This window comes from Anser brachyrhynchus (genome assembly GCF_964034855.1).
Source record: "Anser brachyrhynchus genome assembly, chromosome: 10".
In the NCBI taxonomy this organism is placed as follows: Eukaryota; Metazoa; Chordata; class Aves; order Anseriformes; family Anatidae; genus Anser; species Anser brachyrhynchus.
In genome coordinates this window covers 7,740,476-7,759,837 of record NC_137705.1, presented here as the reverse complement: position 1 = coordinate 7,759,837, position 19,362 = coordinate 7,740,476, and the positions used below count along the sequence as shown (strand labels likewise).

The following is a 19,362-nucleotide window of genomic DNA, read 5'->3' as shown; positions in this document are numbered from 1 at the left end:
GACTCTTCCTGTGTTCCACAAACGCCAGCTCAGTGCTGCCTCTAATAGCACAGCGCTCTGGGAGGAGCAGAGGCTCTGCCACCATACCTCTGTGACACGCGGGATGCAATTGCTTTCCCTCTTCCACTGCCGACTGCGGTGACTTTTATACAAAGGCTTCACAGCTGAATGACGAAGAAGATTGTGCCATACCCACGGCCCTCCCCAGCCCCTTATTGCCATCTATTTCCGAGATAAAAGAACTGGACCAAAGGCTACAGCACACGAAAAACCCGCGACCGTGCTGGCTAGGAGGCATCACTGCCCTGCATTATGCAGCAAAGTCTGCGCCATGGAGGCCTGCACAGTTTTATAGGGCATTATTAGGGCTGTGTTTTCAACGCATGAGAGGCTGTATTTTAATGTCTTGCATCCAATTCCCCATTGAGCTCGCACTCTATTTTCTCTCAAAATGAGCAGAATGAGATGTTCCAGAAAAACATAGTATATTGAGTTTGAAAACTCAGCGCTGAAAGAGAGGTAAAGAAAAGCTTACATAAGTTGCAGTCCCTGTGGGTAGGGATATTGACAGTGAGCCTTTGAAATGCATGAAATCTAGTTTGTTGATCATTTCCCAATTTGTAGTCAGCTCAGTAGGAACAAATATAAGCCTATTTAGATATCTTTTTGAAGAAATCCTTGGCATCTCATTTCTCTTAAGCAATATACCTATCCTCTATTTTTAACTCGGTCCTTTTGTTGGATGCAGAGTTTTATATCGCAGTGTTTTATATTCATGCAGTTCTTTCCATGGCCGGGTCCGTCTGATTTCCAAAGTTTCCCTTGAATTAAAATGACATTGACTATCGCATCCCAAGTTGTGTCATCAAGTGTTTGTCAAGTAGCACGGACACATTGGTAGTCTGAAGACTGAAATGCAGAGAGTGGAGGAAAGGCCTGGTGACTAACTGTTTTTTAATAATTCTCTTGTCTGGAACACTGAACACAACATGGATTGCAAAGTGGAAGAGGCAGCCATGGAGAAACTATTTCTTTCAGAACTGAGGATTAGAGAAAACTCAGTAAAATATTAATACGGAACTTTCAAAATATTCACTTAGGAGATGATGTATGTCACAAGAATTATCACTCTGTTTAAGACAATAAAAAGAGAATTAAGAGTAGCGTGCGACACTAGGCTAGCGCAGCTCAGAGACAACCGGTCTTGAATCTCAGAAAAGATATTCCTGGTGGAAACAAAGACCCTGCAGTTGTGGTGCCAGCCTCCAACGTGGCCACGTAGAACCACTGCTACATGTCACTCCTGCTCAAGAGAAAGGCATTGAAAGTTCCCCGTGAAAGGAACAGGATTTCAGTGATAAAAATACACCTGTGAGGGCTGAAAGAGCTGCAAAGCACTGAGGTTTTCATGGGGAATTCAAATTAAAGTCCTGTGAGCAAAATTAAATTCCAGCCGCTGCATTGTATTTCAGTTAAAAGGAAGAGAAAGAGGCATTAACACGGTGCCGGGTCATGCACCAGTTATGTCTTATTAAGTATTCCTGCCTTCCTCGAGATAAGCATCACATATGGGTTCTTTTGCAGTTAGCAGTTAGTTGCTTAAAGAGAGATAGGTCTGGATAACACCCCTTCTGTCTCCGAGGGCCTCCTGGGCTGATTGACAGCAACATGTACTGCAGGCAACAAATACTGCTAAAATAAAAAACGAGATTACTTTCTCTGAAGGGGGCCAGTGGGGTCACTTCTTTGTCACGTCTTCTGCTCGCCATCTCTGGTGGAGGGAAAGACAAAGAGGAGGGGTGACGTTTTCCTTTCCTAATAAAACATAGGACTTGCTGAGGAACTGGATTTTATTTCTGATGGCTTGCACTGAATTCCAAGTTAGGGCAACAAGAGATTGCTTGAAATAAACGTGGTATTTTGAGAGTTGAATCCCACCTCCGGGAACCACATGGAAGCCTAGCTCAGAATCTGCCCTACAACTCCTCTCAGTTAAAGTTTAGGCTGCTTTCTGAGAGATCAGCAATAAAATGTCTACTTTTTATGAATCACCTTTGGCTACCATACCCCAGCGATGGACAGCATTTGGCTTGGCTTCACCATGAGCAGACCCACCAGGTGTTTTGAGGCTGTGCAGTGGCAGTGTGTCCCGTGAGATCATTGAGGTTTTCAGTGCAAAGAGCCTTCCCTGAATTCAGAATTTCTCCATTTGCTTCCCCACTTCTCTTCTCATCAGTAGTTTCCTCTCTGCCTATACAAAGGGAACACCTTTGCAGTTTCTATTTTGTGCCATTTCAAATCTCCTCTCCAATGAAATGCTCTCAAGCTGTATTTCCCTTACATTGCTGCATTTAATGATGCTCAAGAACTTTTATTTCATTAGCTCCTGCAAAACTTTCCCCAGTGCTTCAGCATCACCGTCTCCCTAGCTGTGCCAGGGATCGTCCGTCCATCTCGCCGACCGCTGGCAGGCTTTGATCTGCTCCCGTAACAAAGCTGAGAGTGGAAGCAGCCAGGCACCAGCAGAGGCAGAAGACACCAGAAATGCTCTCCCAGTCAAAAATCTGAGGACGACTGTTTCCCTTCCCAGAGCCCTCTGCTAGTCTGCCAACGCCAGCATCAGCAGATCAGCACACCGTCAGCCACCGGGTGCTCTCAGTTCAGCCCTTTGGGCTTCTTCCCAGTTGGTCCTACCTGGTGCCAGGAATCTGCCGCTCAGCTTACTCCTTCCCAAGCGCAAGGTGGTGGCAGGGACTCAGAACTGTATTAACAAATATCCATGTGAAATGAGGCTCCTGATCTGATGAAATAAATAAATCTGGCTGAGAAGCAGGAAAGTCATGCCAGCAACTAGATTTTCGGTGAAAGAAGAGAATTAGCAGTGCCTAAACAGAGGGGTTAAGGTAGATTGAAAATGTCAAGTCATTGATATTTTATAAGGTAACCATGGTTATTTTTTACTCATTCCTTTGCAGCATGAATGCAGATGATGAAAAGTATTCATGGGCCAACTGAAAGAAAAAACTGAAGAGAGATCTTGATGGTAATTTAAACCTTAAAATGCGGAAATTAATCAGTCCACAAAGACAATGAAGAGCACTCAGCTGACACTGCACCACAAAACCCCCCGCACTGAACAGAAGAATAAGAACCATTTCACAAAGGATGAACATCTTGAAAATCATCCTGGCTTTAGCCCTAACGTACCTGCAGGGATCAATACTGCTGAGCAAGATAGATCTGGTCTGATGCGTGAAGTTGCCCGCGCAGCCCTCTGGATAAAGCACAACAGTTTCTAATTTAATTTGTAGAGGCTGCAGGAAATGCAGAGCACCCCTGGTCATGGCCTGCTGCAGCCCCTCAGTGTGGGGGACGGGAAATGGCAAGGATGCCCAATTAACTGAGTGCTCTATTAAGCAAACCTAAAGAGAACTTGGGTTCAGATGAGTCCCTGTGGGTTTCTTCACCAAATCGGGAATTCAATTAATCTCCAGAACCCCACGGTGGAGGAGTTCCCAGCAGCCAAAACGTTTTGCATGACAGCAGAGAGCAGAAACGAGAGGCTGTTCCTCCAGCCCAGAACCTGCCCGGATGCTGAAACCTTTCCCTTCCCTCGAGCAACATGCCCCAGCAAGCCGCCCCTGACTGCTGCTGCCAGTGGAACAACTGACACTTGGCTAAGCTGCGGAGAGGCATCCTGTCCCCAAAGCCCGGAGGGAAGGCTGGCGGGAGGTAGCGTGGGAAGGACTGGGTGCGGGAGTGAGTCTCCAGTGTGATACACATCTCTGGTCAGTGTTAGAAGCGAGTGACTTTACTCCTCGTCTGCATGTCTTCTCTGTTGTTGCATGACGTTATAGTTTCTCTGCTAAACATCTGCTCTCTGGATGCACACTCCAGTCTGGCTTCTGTAAAGGGGCTGTAAAACCAGAAGATGTCCACAGTAGGGCCAGAACTTTAAGTTCCTAGTGCACGAAAACATACATTCCCAACTGGCAGCTAACAGGGTTAAAACACCCTCTGATTAAATGAAAGCATCTTTAATTAGTTTAATTGACCATGCCTCAGCCAAGACCATCTGCTCAGCAGCATTTGCCTGCTCTTTGCAGGAGCGATTGATCAGCCATAGCTACAGAATACAGCATTCGGCTGCATCAGATTTATTTTGTTTAATAGAAGAGCTAATTTGCTTTAAATTTAATTACAGGGGCCAAGATTGCTCTCTAAGTCCATACCAGCACAGCACATAAGCTGGTCCTGCAGCTAGTGAACGCACACAAGCGTCCTTACACGTCCTGCACAAACCCGACACCCGGTGCCGAAAGCTCGGCGGCGCGGTTCCACCCTGACAAAGACTGATTTCTGCATTTTCCTCCCCAAAACGCAGGGGCAATGTAGCACACCAGCGGGCTGGCAGCGTTGCCCCTGCTGCCACTGCGTGCCTCCCCAGCCTGCATTACCCCTTCCTCCCAGCATCTTTTCCCTCCTGTACAAACGTAGTTCAAAACACCACTGAGCCGATGAAGAAGGGCAATTCCCCTCTCCCCGAATCTCTGCGTGGATCTGCACGGCGTTATTGTGAAGGGGGGAAATAGCACTCACTTCCCAGCCCTTTTTCCTTCCTCAATATCCCACCCGGCGCTAAATCACGGCCGTCTTTAGGAGACACTCGAGCGCTGACAGGCATGCTGCGGCTGCCACGGGCTGCTACAAGAGTAATTACAACCCTGCAGAAGGCTCCGGGCTGCCATTTCCGTTTCCATGGAAATAAATACTGAATTACTGAAAACAGAGTATGATGCTTTATGGATTTGGAGGCTTTTGATCATCCTGAAACCACCTCGGCCCGTTTTTGTTGGCGGTGGCTTTGTTCTAGGGGAGGGGTGGGTAACAGTCTCAGCATGGAAATTGGCGGAGAGACCAAAAGGTGTTTTGGAGGAGAGAAAGGGTGGGAAATAAAAAAGCAAGGAGCTCCGGACGATGCTCTGGGGCTGGCACAGAGCACGGTGGTGCTGGACAAAGCCTCCCTTCGCCCACAGCACCCAGGTCCCCAGCCCGGGCAGCCCCCGGGGGCTGGTGGCCTTGCATCAGCATTTAAATGCCCACAACTGCCGGTGGCCATTCCACCGGCTTGGAGCTTCGGGATGAAGCTGGAATCAAACAGAATTGCTTTTTGGTCTTCAAAAATGATACACAGGGAGCAGAAGAGAATGATCTGATTCTAAAAATCCCCGAAATAAAGAGGCAGCTGCGCAGGGACGGGTGACTCCATGCTGGGTGCGATGACCCTGGGCTCGGTTCTCATCGCAAGGCGCAGCTGGGAATTTTTCATCAGAGAAAAAAAAACACAACCTTGGTTTCGGGAGGATCCACACAAACCAAACTTTGATTTTGAGGTCAGCTTAACCTTCGTCCCGCTGTCCGAGCCGTTACGGTGCCTCACGGGAGTTTCTGTCCTTCCTTGTTCCAGCCCTGGACCAAACCGGACCGCGTCCCCCACGTACCACCAGAGCATCTCTGCAAACAATTACAGCCTCCAGGTCTCAACACACCACAGTGAATCGGGTTCAGGAAAGCCACCTGAACTGCAGAGATGAAAGAGGGGCAGCAGGTGAGATGCCACCGTAGCGAATTACCTTTAATACTGACCTGAGCTAAAATCAAACATTTGATTCAGGACAAAAATTGTAAATATCTTTTCTATTAGCAGCTCTGAAACTGTTCTTTTTTGGCAAGGGAGCTTTCCCCGTTGTGAGAAATGTCAGCCTTTGGACACAGCATCCTAAGTCAGCTGCAAAAATAAATGTCAATACAGTGAATTCCAGTTTTAAACCGGCTCTGGTTGGCGAGATTTGGGTTGAAAAGTTTCCTAGCTAAAACCACAGGTCCTCAAAACTTGCAAAAACAATCGCAGCGATCAGTGGCTTTGATCCCTCTAGGTGTTATAGGGCCTCGGTCTGTACTGTACCACACACACGTGCATACACCTCGGATGCGTTACCTACAGCCCAGGTGGACAGGAATACATGCTGAAAAACGTGACCTTCAGCCACGTGTTACTATGTCCTACCCAGCAGCTTTGACACGCTCAGATGTAAAAACAAGTAGCTGAATCTAAGGGAATTGGATGAAATCGGGAGTTTAGCACAGACATTTTTCACACTTACCAGGAACGCCACACTACGCGGGACACTTCAGGCCCAGGAAGAGAGAAGGCTGAATTTGCAGCCTGTGAATTGAGACAACCCTGCATGGACAGCCTGCGGGTGCAGCGCTTCCTCCCACGTGGGGGGACGGACACAGCTGCTGCAGCTGGGTCAACTGCACCACACCTTCCCTGACAGTACGCCTAAAAGTGACTTTCAAACATGGTATGAGATAGAAAAGTGCATCACTGCCCTACAGATGGGGAATAATGAGACCACGGCCTGACTTTCAGAGACGCTGCTGCAATTCAGCCATCAGTGGGAGGGAGGGCTGTGCCCAGGGTAAAGCTGACTGCAAGGACTAAAGTCAGGAATCGCCCAGCACCTTAAAAAAAAAAAATCTCTCCTGCATTACTCTTCCATGGTCACACGCTCACTGCGGAGCGGAAAAGCTGAACCCAAGCCTTGTCAGTGGGTTCTGGGACCAGAAACCCAAGACCCAACAACCTTCTCCCTCCAGGGACGCCTCTCACACAGCAGAGGGGCTGGCGGGCACACCCAGGGATGCTCAGCTCCCTCGCTGCCTCCAGCGGAGCAGAAACACCCATCCGCACGGCGCGTATTATGCAAAAGTCAAAAACGCAACAACGACTAAAACCATGTTAGTATCTCCGCATTATTTAAAATGCTCCAGTCACAGGCTGTGCTTCACAGCACCGTAATCTCCCACACCATCCTAGTACAGCACCAGTCCCATCTTTGCTTCCTAAAGGCCTTTCCAGGCACATCAATCCCTTCTGCTATCTCAGATCCTGCTGCATCACCACTATCGCATTAACGATACACTTATCTCATTCCACCTGAGAATATTGTATTAAAAAAAAAATCCCTTTAAAAATCATCATCCTCCTGCACAAGCAGAATATTATTTCAGAAAGGAATGCGAACACAGCCCCGGTGACGCAATCGTTATGCAATTACTGGGTGTGATGTAACGGGAGGGAGAAAAGCTCCCTCCTCCAGGCTGCAGGAGAAGTTCAAGCAAGCGTTCGGGGCTCCATTCCTTGCTTTGGGAGAGCAAGAACTGGGCAAGGTGTTCTTACCCCTTGCCTTCTTGCTCAGCCCCTGGGGCAGTCTCGCTGCACACCACGCCAAGGGAGAGGCACCCAGCCAGCCGGGGCCCGCTCCCACCTTCCTCTGGTGCACGTGCTGCCGAGGGGGCTCCGGGCCCACCCAGGGCACCCTTTGTACGGCACAGTCTGGGGAAAACATACTTTTCCATATCCCTTTAAAAGCTGCACCCCAACAGCCAGCAATCTGGAGCCCACACCCAAAGGAACTGCTGGATGGTGGGCGCTGGGGCTCACCCTGCCTGGGAGCAGGACTCTGCATCGCCCCACAGCCAGCACCGTCAGCGGGATAACGGCACAGAGCGGGGGTTTTGCTGAGCCTCAAAGCCAACAGCAAGAGGCTCTGGCTGCTGCCCCTCTGCTCCCAGATGGCTGGGGCAACACAAGGCCGATCTGCTTTGCTTTTCCAGGCCTGGGACTGATAAACTGCACTCACAGCGACGCGCCAACGCCTGCGACGAGCAGCAGCGCTCAGACAGCCTGTCAGGGGAAACACGCCCTCTCCTAATTCTTCCTGTAGACAGCAGATAAGCAGAGGGCAAAAAGAAGCACAGCTTACACTGCACTGAACCACTGCGGAAAAGCGCGTTATTGCCCCCAGATTTGTTTGCAAAGTTTGTTCAGCTTGGGTGCAAAGCCTGTGGCTGGCAGGGGCTGCAGCAGGGGCTGCCGGTGCCCTGCTCGGGGGAGGAAAGCAAATGCATCCATCCCAAGGTGTGTGCAGCGTGCCACATGGCTGGGGACGTTATAATGCCATCGTGTCCTGGGAAACACCAGCCAATGTCTTCCTTTTAGTTATAGCTTATCCACAAACAGAATATACGACATATTTTGTTCTTAGGGAACAGGTGACGGAAGCATCAATCAAGTTATTAAGAAAACGATTCAAGTTTTACTTCTAATTAACTGTGATGAGACAAGAGTCAGACCACAGTAATTTAACTCATTAGCCCAACAGTTTTACCCAGCCTGTGTCAGTGTGTCTTCACGGGGAAGCAAACGAACACTGACGGGCTGAAGCAGAACACCACGCTGGAAATCAATGCCGCTTTCAGGTGTTGTGGGCCAGTGCCACGAAGGGCAAAGCGTGGGCTCCGCGCTGCCAGTACCGCTGTAAATGCAGGCTGAGAGGTGTTTGCAAACCCACCTGGAAAGGGAGCTCACTGCTGATTTTCAGGACGGGCTGACGGGCTGGCAGAGGTGCTTACAAAAGAGTGCTTGTCACACAGATAAGGCAAATGAAAATTTATGAAAATTCAAAGCTGGTGGGGAGACGGAGAGAAGCTGGAGGGGAGCCACGCAGAAGCATTTCCCAGTCCTGCCACAGCACACACGGTGCAAAACCTGGACCCGTTCCTCTGCTCCCGACCAAAGCGCAGAGCAGCTGCTGGTGCTCTCCTAAGGCTGGGGATGGAGATCTCAGAGGTCCTTGTGGTCACAGCACGGGATGAGCGTCGTGGAGACCTGCTGCAGGTAACAGCAGGCTCCAGATTTTGCTGGATGCAAAGCCAGACACAAAGATATCATCAGCTTTTTAGCACAAGCTTAGCTGACTAGCAGAGCACAGTGGCCTTATCAGGGGGACGGGGATTTTACAACACCAGGAGCTTCCTCTGACAGGTATAGTTGGCCCAGATGACATGGCCACAGGTAGCACTGAAATAAGGGTCCCCGTGGCAGAGCCTGCAGTTTCCCTGGGTGCTCACTGCTCCTGCATTCGCTCTTATTTCACCAAAGGGAAATGCCCCAGTTCTCCCCAGGCTGAACAGCTGTGCAAACCAGCCTGAGCTCCAAAAAGGCTCCGCATGAGGTTTTGAAGGACTTTTCTCCCTGGTGATGCAGGCAGAGGTTGAGCACCGCATTCCCACAGGGAGAGCAGGACGAGGTCCGAGCCGTGCAAGGGGAGCGAGGCCCTGGGGGCCCCCATCCCAAAAAACGCCTCCTCCATCCGCTGGCACTGCCCCCCCTGCAGCCTTACAGAGAGTGAGGGGGAGGTTTGCTGAGCCCTGCCTTGTGCAAAGAGCTTCCCCTTCCGCATAGCTAATCCTGCTAGCCAGGTATTGAAAACAGAGCGACTTCCATGTTAATACTCACTCCCAACAGAAATTATGTCATTCTCCAGAAGCTTAAATTACAGGTTTGCTGCCTCTGAGCATTAGAAAAGCCCCAGAATTAAATCCTTTGCTACAGGAGTAAAACTAGGACCTACAGCAGGGAACATGTTGCTTGATGCAACAGGGCAATCTGTGGGGAGCAGCCAGTACAAATTGCCACTGGGTTCAGGGTGGCAGCCAGAAAGGCTTTCATAAGCAGAGATCACCTACAGAGCAGCACAGCAATGATTAAACACTGGTTTCTGCATCCCTGGGAACCATAAAGTGAGAGGGTAGGATCACACGGGCTCATACAAAACCGCCTGAGTTCCTTAGCTGAGCGTAGGTCAAGGGCGGATGAGGGACCAAGGGCTCGGGTGGGTATCAGTTAAAAGGAAACAACAGCTGCAGAACTGACTCAGCCCTCGATCCACGCTTTGGGTTTTAAAGAAGTCCTACATCATGGGATGAAGGCACGAAATCTGGTTTGTAAACAGAATTTATGAGGACTGATGCAGTCCTCGCTGCCGCCTTTGCCACGAAGATGCCTTAGTCAGGGACGTTTATTATCCTCTCCCCACTCTGCCATAAAGGACTGCCATGAAGAGAAACAAATACAAGATAATGAAGCTCTTTACAGGATAAAAAACAAATCCAAAATAATTTTGTATCTCTTGAAAAAAATTGGAAGTGTCTAGACAGAAGAAAGACAGAATTGGTCTCGAATGTATTAATTCCAATAAGAAGCTGAACCCCTTAATTAAGGGGAAGAGATTGAAGCCTGCTCCTCCTCAGAAGACTTTCCCCAGCATTACCTCACGCTCCCTGCGACTCTGGCATCCTTTATCCCGCCTGCAATATTTATAACCGAGAGCAGGGGACTGAGATCTGGGTCGCAGACAGCCTGGGCAGCCTCGGCCAGAGCTGCTGGCAATGCAAGGTGCCCCAGCCCAGTGCCCCTGGGGAACTGGGTCTCACCGGGGGAAAAGAAGAGAGGAATGGGAGAGGTTTTCATCAGTCTGGGAACTCTGCAACCAGAGCAGAACTGAGGCGGTGGAGATTTGGGATGCTCTCTGCTTTGAGAAGTGACAGATATAGGAACCAAGATGCCGGCCTGCAGGCCCTCTCTGCTTCCCCTCTCCCCTAAAAAAGCAAGTTTGCATAAGACATTCACCCTCAGGGCAGCTGGGCGTGGAACACTAGTAAGGTTATTGCAGGCTGCAATAACGTGTTTCTGTCCTTTAGGCGGGGGATGTGACGGCGTAAAGGCAAGCGAGGCACAACAAAATGGCGCCCCTCGGCACCTGCTCGACCAGACACAGAGCTAAGGGAATGAAACTCTCCCATCTCAACAATTCTACGGGATTTCAGGAAAGAAAACTTTATAAAGACTCTCTGAAATAGCTACAGAAAACCCCAAGCAGCCAACCAAGAGAAAAACACAAGAGAAAGAAGCTCACTTGGGTAGCCAGAATAGAACTGACAGTGCACAAAAATCCCACTGTGAACCCAAACACTTTTCTCCTTGATAGACCTTGGGGAAGTTCCCTCAAAAACCACCAGGTCAGACCCAGGTTTCCAGTTTATAACAGCAGTATTTTCCAGCAGCAACTGCCCCAGGAAGGCCGCTTCCATTCCCACCCAGCCTGGGGGAGGACCTTACCTGACAAGCGTTGTAGAGCAGCTGATGCTCGAACTTCTTGATCCCCAGAATGTTCTGGAACATCTCGTAGAGCTGCTCCTTGCTGAGGATGAGTTCGGAGGCCGCGCTCGCTGTCATCCTGGCCTGCTGCTTGCGGGGATCCTCCTCGCCACGGTAAATGGCGTCAAACTTGGCCATCCAGGAGCTCAGGACCGTCTCCTTGCTGAGGCCGTCGATTTCGGGCAGGCTGCGCACTCTCTTCTCGATGTGCTTCTTGAAGACCTCTCGGGAGTCGTTCGCTGAGCACCCTCCGCTCTGCACCATCCTTGCAACGCGGTCGCTTTTCAAGAACACCTGCGACAAAAGGGTGACTTAAAATGGTGTCACTTAAAAAAAACAAATCTCCCTCCTCACTCCAGAAGCAGCACAAACGGGGTTTCACTGCCGGGAAGGCCACAACCTCATCGCCAGTGCGCTTTCCCAGTCAGCAACCAGATGTTGCCAGGCTGACAGAGGTTTCATCTGCACTTTGGGAAGCGTAATGAAATCAGGTGAAGCTTCTGCTTTGTGTCTGCTAAAATGGACACGCTGTGATGCAATTAAGACTTCGCACAACGTTACGGTCACACTTTGCCAGATACATAAATGCCCTTTGGGAAAGCAGGATTATATTTTGTTCTATCAAATGTTTTAATAAGAAAGTTACTGCATAACAGCATCCACCTGGCCAAATGCTGCCTTGTCAGAAGGAGCCCTGTCATCCTACTCAAGCTAACAGCATTGCATTGATCCACGTAGCCAGGCACTGGAGGAACCTCTGACATAAGGACCAGACTTCTATTTAACTGCTAAACTGGAGGAGATCTTTGCAGGCTGCCTGGTTGTTACAAGATGAGAGGAATAAATTTATTAGTCTAATGCCAATGTTACCTTCAGTTAAATAACACATGTCCCAAAACTTCTCTCGTTCCCTGGTCTTTCCAAGACAGGCAATCAGCACTGGAAGAGCACCAACAAACCCACAGAAGGAGAGGGATGAACTGCCCGGTCTCTGCACGCTGCAGGTGAACATCAAGACAATTCGGATCATTACAAGGCACACAGCATGTGGCACAGCCACAGGTGGAGGAGGCCAAATCCATCCCAGCGCTGCTGAAGCAGCACAGGATGGGTCAGGGCAGCTGCGGGCTCCCTGGGGAGGCTGTGCAGAGGGAACAGCCTGCGAGGCACAGGATGCTGACAGCAGGAGGGAGGGAGAAGGCATTCGATGGAGGTGCTCTTTCTGCTGCGAGAACAGCAGAAGGGTCGAGACATAAAAGGGCCCTGCAGAGCAGGTGATCCCACGGGAACAAGAGAGAGCCAAAGGATGAGAGAGGGACAGGGGGATATTGTGTTGGCTCTCCTCTCCCAAGCCCTGAACAGAGAAGAGCAATCAATGCCTAGCAAGAAGCGCTGTTTTATTAATGATGCTGAGAACTGATGAATGCGGCCGGCTGGAAGAAGCTGTGCCAGCACAGGGGTGGATCTGTCGGCTCTCAATAATTAAAGAGCTCAAGGATGACCTAAGGACATGGTAGATTTTTACACCACTCAACAACATGGCACTCCATGTTCTCAGATGCTTTCTGGGAACTCATCTAAGACCAACAATCCTACGTTTACCCCTTGATAGCAGACTTAACAGGGGAACGTGGCCATGCAAACATGTTCAGGGCAAGAGCGTCAAACACATCCCTGACCTAGCACATCATCTTTGCCTCTTTCTCCAGCAACAACAACAACAAAATCCCTAGGCAATATTTGAAGAGAAGAGATCCTATTCTGCATTGATATCCTGTACAGAGATGTTCAGTTTCAGCTGAGAAAAAAACAAAACGAAAACCAAGTTCTAGTATTTTCCAAGCCCAAGGCTCATCATGCAGCTTTGTAAGTCTGTATCTAAATGCAGATTTCCAGATAGTGTCAATCCAAGGGACAGGTACTTGCACAGAGCCCTGAGACTTGCAGGAGTTAAGATGAAGCAGGATCTGCTCTGACTGCACCATGGCTTGATCAAGGATGGGCACCTCCGCACGCAAGGGAAGGAGGGCACCATCAGGAAACGCTGCTCCTGCATCCAGAGAGGGCAAAGGCTTTCTGCTGCCAGGCTTTCCTCGTGCCACCACAGATGGTGCTGAGGAAGACATATGCAGCCATGCTACAACTGCACGGAAGCTGGAAGTAAACTGTTGTAAATGAAAGGAAACTGACAGCTAAAAAGAAGTAAAGGAAAGTTGCACTAAGGGACAGAGTGATGCATCATGCTTTCTGCGGCCTGCATTAAGTAGGACAATGCCTGTGAAGTGTCCTGTTGAGCTGAAAATGGACAGTTTGCAGACATCTAGTTCTGATCAGCTGTTCTTTTTGTTTGATTACTTGATGTAATTACATAGCATACGACTTCTGGAGCTGGTCAGGACATGCTTTTAGCCAGAGCCACCAGGGAAATGGAACGTATTTTGTCTGTTTTTAAGCAGTTTCATTTTCCTGCCCAATAATCTTATCTAAACAGATTATGCTGCTCTTATATCCTAAAGTGCAGCTCACGCCATCTTCAAAACTTTCTCTAAGAGCATCTGCTCAGCGAAGCCGTGATAAACTGATGATCCCTTGGCAATTTCTTTTCTGATAAGAGATGTAAATTACTCACAGCTTCCTTCCTGTACAGAGAATGATGGAGCAGTAACTATTAGGCCAGTTTAATAGAGTTAATCCTGAGATAATTTGTGCTTTCCTAAGACAGAAGCAGCTGTTACCATTTTTCTGTTGTTGTTTTAGAGAGTTAAAATTCTCTTCAGTTTCAGTATCTGATTTTGGTCCTCTCTTAGATCCCACTTCCACGGAAATATTTTATGTAGACAATTCAAAATCTTCACCTTTTATGACAGAATAGCTCTAGGGAGAAAGAAAAATGGTTTGCAGAAAGGCTAGCAAAAAAAATAAGCGGCGCTTCTCATACAAATTACAAGCACTGATTTCCTTCAAAAACAGAAGCTCTTTCCTTCTGAGAAAAGATATGAAAGGCAGCATTAAGGGCTGCACACAAAGAGGTGAAAAAAGAAAGACATACATAATTATTCTTTTGCACAATTATGAAGGATGTTTCACATTATTTAGTACCATCTAGTTTTTGTAGATGTACATTCCTCTTTCTCCCCCTTTGCTTTAGAGCACTTGTACGTGCATGCAAAGACTTACCAAAAAGAAAAGACTTGCTGAAAATCCCAAAATCTATTAGACCCAACACAAAAGCTTCAGCAAGAACTGAATACGCTGCCCATTTTTAATTGGTGTTTTTCACAGAGAGCACACGACATTTATTTCATATTGCGCTATCTTTCCTGTTTTTAAGTAGGCTGTTTAAAACATCAGGAAGGTATTTTTCAGCTTAAAAGAAGGACGATCTTCTCCATAATCAAGCTATGGGATACAACACGGAGAATGGGGTTGCCACTGTTGCCTTATGGATGACGCATCTCCAAACGCTGAACCTTACAAACCTTGTGATGTATCAGACATCAAACAGGAGAAGCCTTGCACTTGCCTTTTATGTGTGCTTTGTTGACAAAGAATCCATTAGTTCAACATTTGACCCAGTCTGCGTAGAGGCGAGACCAGTGATTCACATGAATAGTGAAATCATCTCTCCTTACCTCATAGTAGCTCTGGACAGCGTTTATAAATGCTTCATCTGCCACAATCTGGGTTTCTCCGTTGAGAAAGGCCTGGAAACGATCTTTGATTGTCTGGAGCTGCTGCTTACTTATCTGCAAAACATGCCAAAAGGACAAAATTAGTCGAGAAAGGTTTATGTATGAGGAAAGAACAAATGAGTTCTTCTACAATATCTTATCAGCATGTTTATGATGTGCATTTTTGCTCTCCTTTGAGGACAGCAGCAATAGGTGAGGAATAACCCGTGCGTCCATACACACGTGTACTCTTCATCCTGTTCATTTAAGAATCATGAGCACCAAAATCGTCCCGAACATCATTTCTAAACAACTCTGCCACCACAAAATGCATGCAAGACTTCTACTACTTCAGGTTCTCTAAAGTCAAAAGCAGACCATCATTGTGTGTGTGCTTGGAAAAGCATAAATATTTCAGTGCAGTATTTTCCCCAGTTACCATCTCCTCCCCTTTCAGAAGATGAGGTTTAATATTTGACCTGGAAGCCCTGCGATTTGGCTGCAAAAGACAGCAGTCATCAGCACTCTGGGGTCCCGGCCTTTACTCTTGTTTTTTTTTGTTTGCTCATTTCTATTGGCTTGTCACGTAGGAAACCCCATTCAAAACCAACGGTTAAAGAATTTAATGCCATTTAATGCCAATTCAAGGGCAAGCCTGTTCTTATCCAAGCAAGGACTTTCTTTGCTGTGTCTTTGCTGCTCAGAACAGTTTCTGTCCAGCACGCAGCTGGTACAACTTACAAGACAGTTCTAATTTTGGCACAACGACACCAACAGAAGGTTTACAGAGGTTTTTTTCCAGCCTTGTAAGATAACATGCTATTATTTTGCCAATTTATCTGTCGGTTTAAAAACAGATACGGCTCTAAAAAAAAAAGAAAAAAAAAAAAAGCCTTTTCAGCTTGTTGCACAGACAAAGCCACAGCAGGTATGTAAGCCACGTACCAGCATTCCCAGTATAACATCTTAAGATGCAGCTAACGCTCATGCTGAAGGGCTGCAGGGATTTAGCTGTAGTTGCATCAGGTTTACTACATGGCTACTTCAGGTTTGACAATAAGAATTAATTTAGACAGAAGAGAAGGAACCAAACAAGATGTATATGTGACAACTTCAAACTGAAAGGAAAAAGAGAGCAGCTGAAGTCAGAACAATTATTTACTAATGACCAAAAGGTCTAGAAAAGGGTAAAAGGAGTGTTTTTTTCCTCAGTTGCATGCCAGCAGAAGAAACAAGCCCATTAAAATGAAAGAAAAAAAAATAATAATGGCTTTAAGCGTCCAAATGGCTTTGAATAAAGTATTAAAAACTACAGAGCTCTAAATGACTAAAGCATAATGAAGCCTGGTAAACACCGCTAGTGATGAAAAGCAGGAGAGGGACCACTTGGCAAATGCAACGATAAATATCACTAGATCTAGATGATGCGCCATGCGGGGCATTTAGGGACCGTGGCAATGAACACCACAAATGCTGATAATTAATTCTGCAACACCACACTGAGGAGGGTTAGTGAGCAATGGCAATTTGATGCGATAATCTGGGATTAGTTTATGCTGGCGCTTATGGAGAGGTGTTCATCAAAGTGACATACATAAAGCAAGACTCGCTATGCTTTGCAGCAGAAAACACGGAACAGCCTTTGCTGCCCTGTAGGAGCTGGAACTAAGGGTCGTTCCTCCCCACAAAACAGCAGCCCAGGAACTGGGACACCTGGACTTCATAGGGTCTGACACACGCAACAAGGCTCAGCAGCACTAGGGCTTGGGCAAGCATCATCCCTCTGAACCGACCCACTTCGGTCTTGGTCACGGTCTGCAACAAGCCCTGCAGAAAAGCACTGCCAAAAGCCTCCGGCTTTAAGGCTGGCAGGATTTAATTTTTGTATATAAGAACATACCTGCCATGTCAGGCACCTAAAACTCTTTGTGGTGTTTGCCAGGAGCATGATAGACACCACGAGCTCTTGAGCAATGCACACTGCGTCAGATGTAAAACAGGCTCCAAACCCATCTGAGCTGATAGAATTGAAAAGAAAATCGGGCCAGCAATAAGACAAGCCACAAACAATGTAGTGATCAAGTGGGAGATACCTGTGGGAAGGAGTTAGGTCTGTTTTTATTAAGCATTTAATTATCTGGAAGAGGAGAAAATCAGAATGTTAATTAAATGTATTGACGATATTGCATTAGCGACTGTTGTGAATGTCAAGCAGAAAGGATGAAAGAAGAGAGGCCATAAGAAACTAAGAAAAATAGGAAAAACTGCAGGTAACATTGAAGTCAGTGTGTTGAGGCACAAGGGAAGACATTCCCTAAGAGCAAAGATTTCCTGAGCTAAGGCTTTTCATAAGAGAATTTTTGACGACATGCATGACATTTTTATTATTTTTTCCAGGTTATTTCTCAGGACAACCTCCACAAGACCTTGGGTGTTCAGTTTCCATAATAATACGCAGCAGCAATACTTTCTGCTCCTTCCTCAGTATTGAATGGGCTACCTTCAAAACAAATGATGCTTCTTGAAATTCCTAGAAGCTCCCAATACTCATCTCGCACATGAACTCCCGGGGGTGTGGAAATGAATCACCGGGTTTTTCTCTATCAGAGTGTCATTTGCCTCCTCCTCATCCCAAGCTCTAGGCAGATATTTTCCACATCCACAGATATTTGCCACACGTGGCAAAGAAAACCCTCTCTGATCACACCTTGCATGCAGCATGGACCGGTCCATGGCTAACGGGACCCTCGGATGTCCACCCCCGCCAGACTCTGAAACAGCACTCGTGTATCGATCTATGTCCGCGTCACTGTTAGGGATGTTAGCGAGAAAGTCAATTTCAGCCAGAATTAAATTGCTCTCATGCTAAATTTAGTTTCTGCAGCACTTTCTGTTGCAGGAAGTCAGCACAGGAGTGGATGGGGGTAAGACCTGCAGGAAAATGAGCCCCGTCTGACATGTTCCACATTCAATTTTCTGCCCACGCTCCCCAAACCTTCCTGCGTGGGCTGGCAGGTTCTCTGTGCAAGAGTTGGTGGAAACCCTTGAACAGCCCTCCGGAGGTGCCACACGCCAGTGCCCCCTGCCTGGACCATGCACCTGGTGCTGGGGGAGCTGCTCCACGGCTGGAGGCTCCCCTGCACGGGCACAGCCCCAGCACCACATCTCAAAGCCCTCGAGCAGGGCCTTTAGGCACGAGCTGTGCCACCAGCCCATCTGCAGGCTTACAAAGGCACGTCCCTTGAACACTCACCTTGAGGCTTAAGTGCTTTTCAGAAGGGTATTATTTTAATTCTTACTATTAGAGGCCAACATCCAGTTAGAAATCCATACAAATGAAGCCAACAGCTTCCACAGATCCAGTAAGACCACAAAGGGGCCAGTACAAACCCCTCCTCACCTGGTTACCTTCCGTAGCATGCTTGCAAATAGCAGAAAGGAACAGAACAACATCCCCATCGAAGCACAACAATACAACATCACAGCTACCTGTACCACCTGAGCCACGAGGTCAAACGCTGCTTGGCTGTAGCCTCAACACGTGCAGGGCAGAGCCTCCCTGCAGCCGAAGCAAATACAAACCCACGTGCCTTCACCCAGGAGAGACAGAGCCAGCAGCAAGCAGGAGCACCGTAGTGGCCAGCAGAGATTTATTCTAATCGCCCTCCCTCTCTTTTCCAGCCCTTGCTGCTTTCCCCACACACTTGCAGTGTGTGACAGCCATCGAAGAAGAAATATCAGTCATTTCTGCTCTTGTCAGAAGTTGCAGGATGCCCTGCTTGCATACATTGACTCTGGACCCAGGCGAACTCTCCCAGGTTACTGCTGCGGCGTGTTTATGCAGTACAGGATCTCACAGCCCTCACCTGTCTAAAGCAAACAAGTACTTAGGTTGCCAGCCACACACGTGCATATTAAAAATGCAACGAGTTGAGCCAGTGACGGTGCACTACTGGTATTGCGATCCGGCAGGGCACCCACGGAGCTCTGGCATCAGCAGGCAATTGCAGGGTTTTTACAAAAACGCTCAGCAGAGATGTGCCCTGTAACAGCATCTGTTCTTGGGAAGAGCTCATCAAACACTAGATGACCTGGGCACCCAAATGCTTCCTACCTTCTTGGTCTGGCTTTAAAGAAAGAGACACCGTGTGCCCAGCACAACCTGGTGACCTCAGACACGGGGAGGAACAAATCTGGCACATGCCGTGTCCCTACCGTGGTCTCAAGCAAATCATGGAGACAACTTCTTGAGTTTACTTGGTGCAGACCTCAGCAAATGGCACACCAGCCTCCTCAGGGCAAGCGACGAGCAGCAGCTTGCTTTCTACGTGTTATTTTTGCACATACTCCATCTGACTGAGAGCTGAGCACAAACCTGAACGCGGGGAGCCAGGGCACCTTCTCCCGAGCTGTTCCAGCCAGCGAACAGCTGGCATTCAGCGCCGCACGTTGTCTCCAGCCTCCTTCGCCTACACTGTGGGAGCGCAAGCGTTGCAAAGAGGAGCTGTTTGCAACAGAAAAGTTCCCTGACAAGGAAGTTGCACGTGGCAACATGCCTCGCGAATGCATACCCTCTCCAAAAGGCTTTGCTGTTTGAGCGCACACGAATGGCGTGCAGCGGGT

The 19,362-nt window shown here is 48.2% G+C and overlaps 1 protein-coding gene across 13 annotated transcripts in view; it reads right to left on the bottom strand.

Moving 5' to 3' along the window:
• CADPS (calcium dependent secretion activator) overlaps window positions 1–19,362 on the bottom strand; it is a 202,782-nt gene that overhangs the window by 151,323 nt on the left and 32,097 nt on the right. For all 13 annotated transcript variants that reach the window (XM_080605730.1, XM_080605738.1, XM_080605735.1 and 10 more), the window contains exons 2-3: window positions 14,701–14,814; window positions 11,030–11,362 (exon numbers count right to left, since the gene is read on the bottom strand). In XM_080605730.1, coding sequence (XP_080461856.1) covers window positions 11,030–11,362; window positions 14,701–14,814 — 447 coding nt within the window. The remainder of the gene's footprint in view (window positions 1–11,029; window positions 11,363–14,700; window positions 14,815–19,362) is intronic.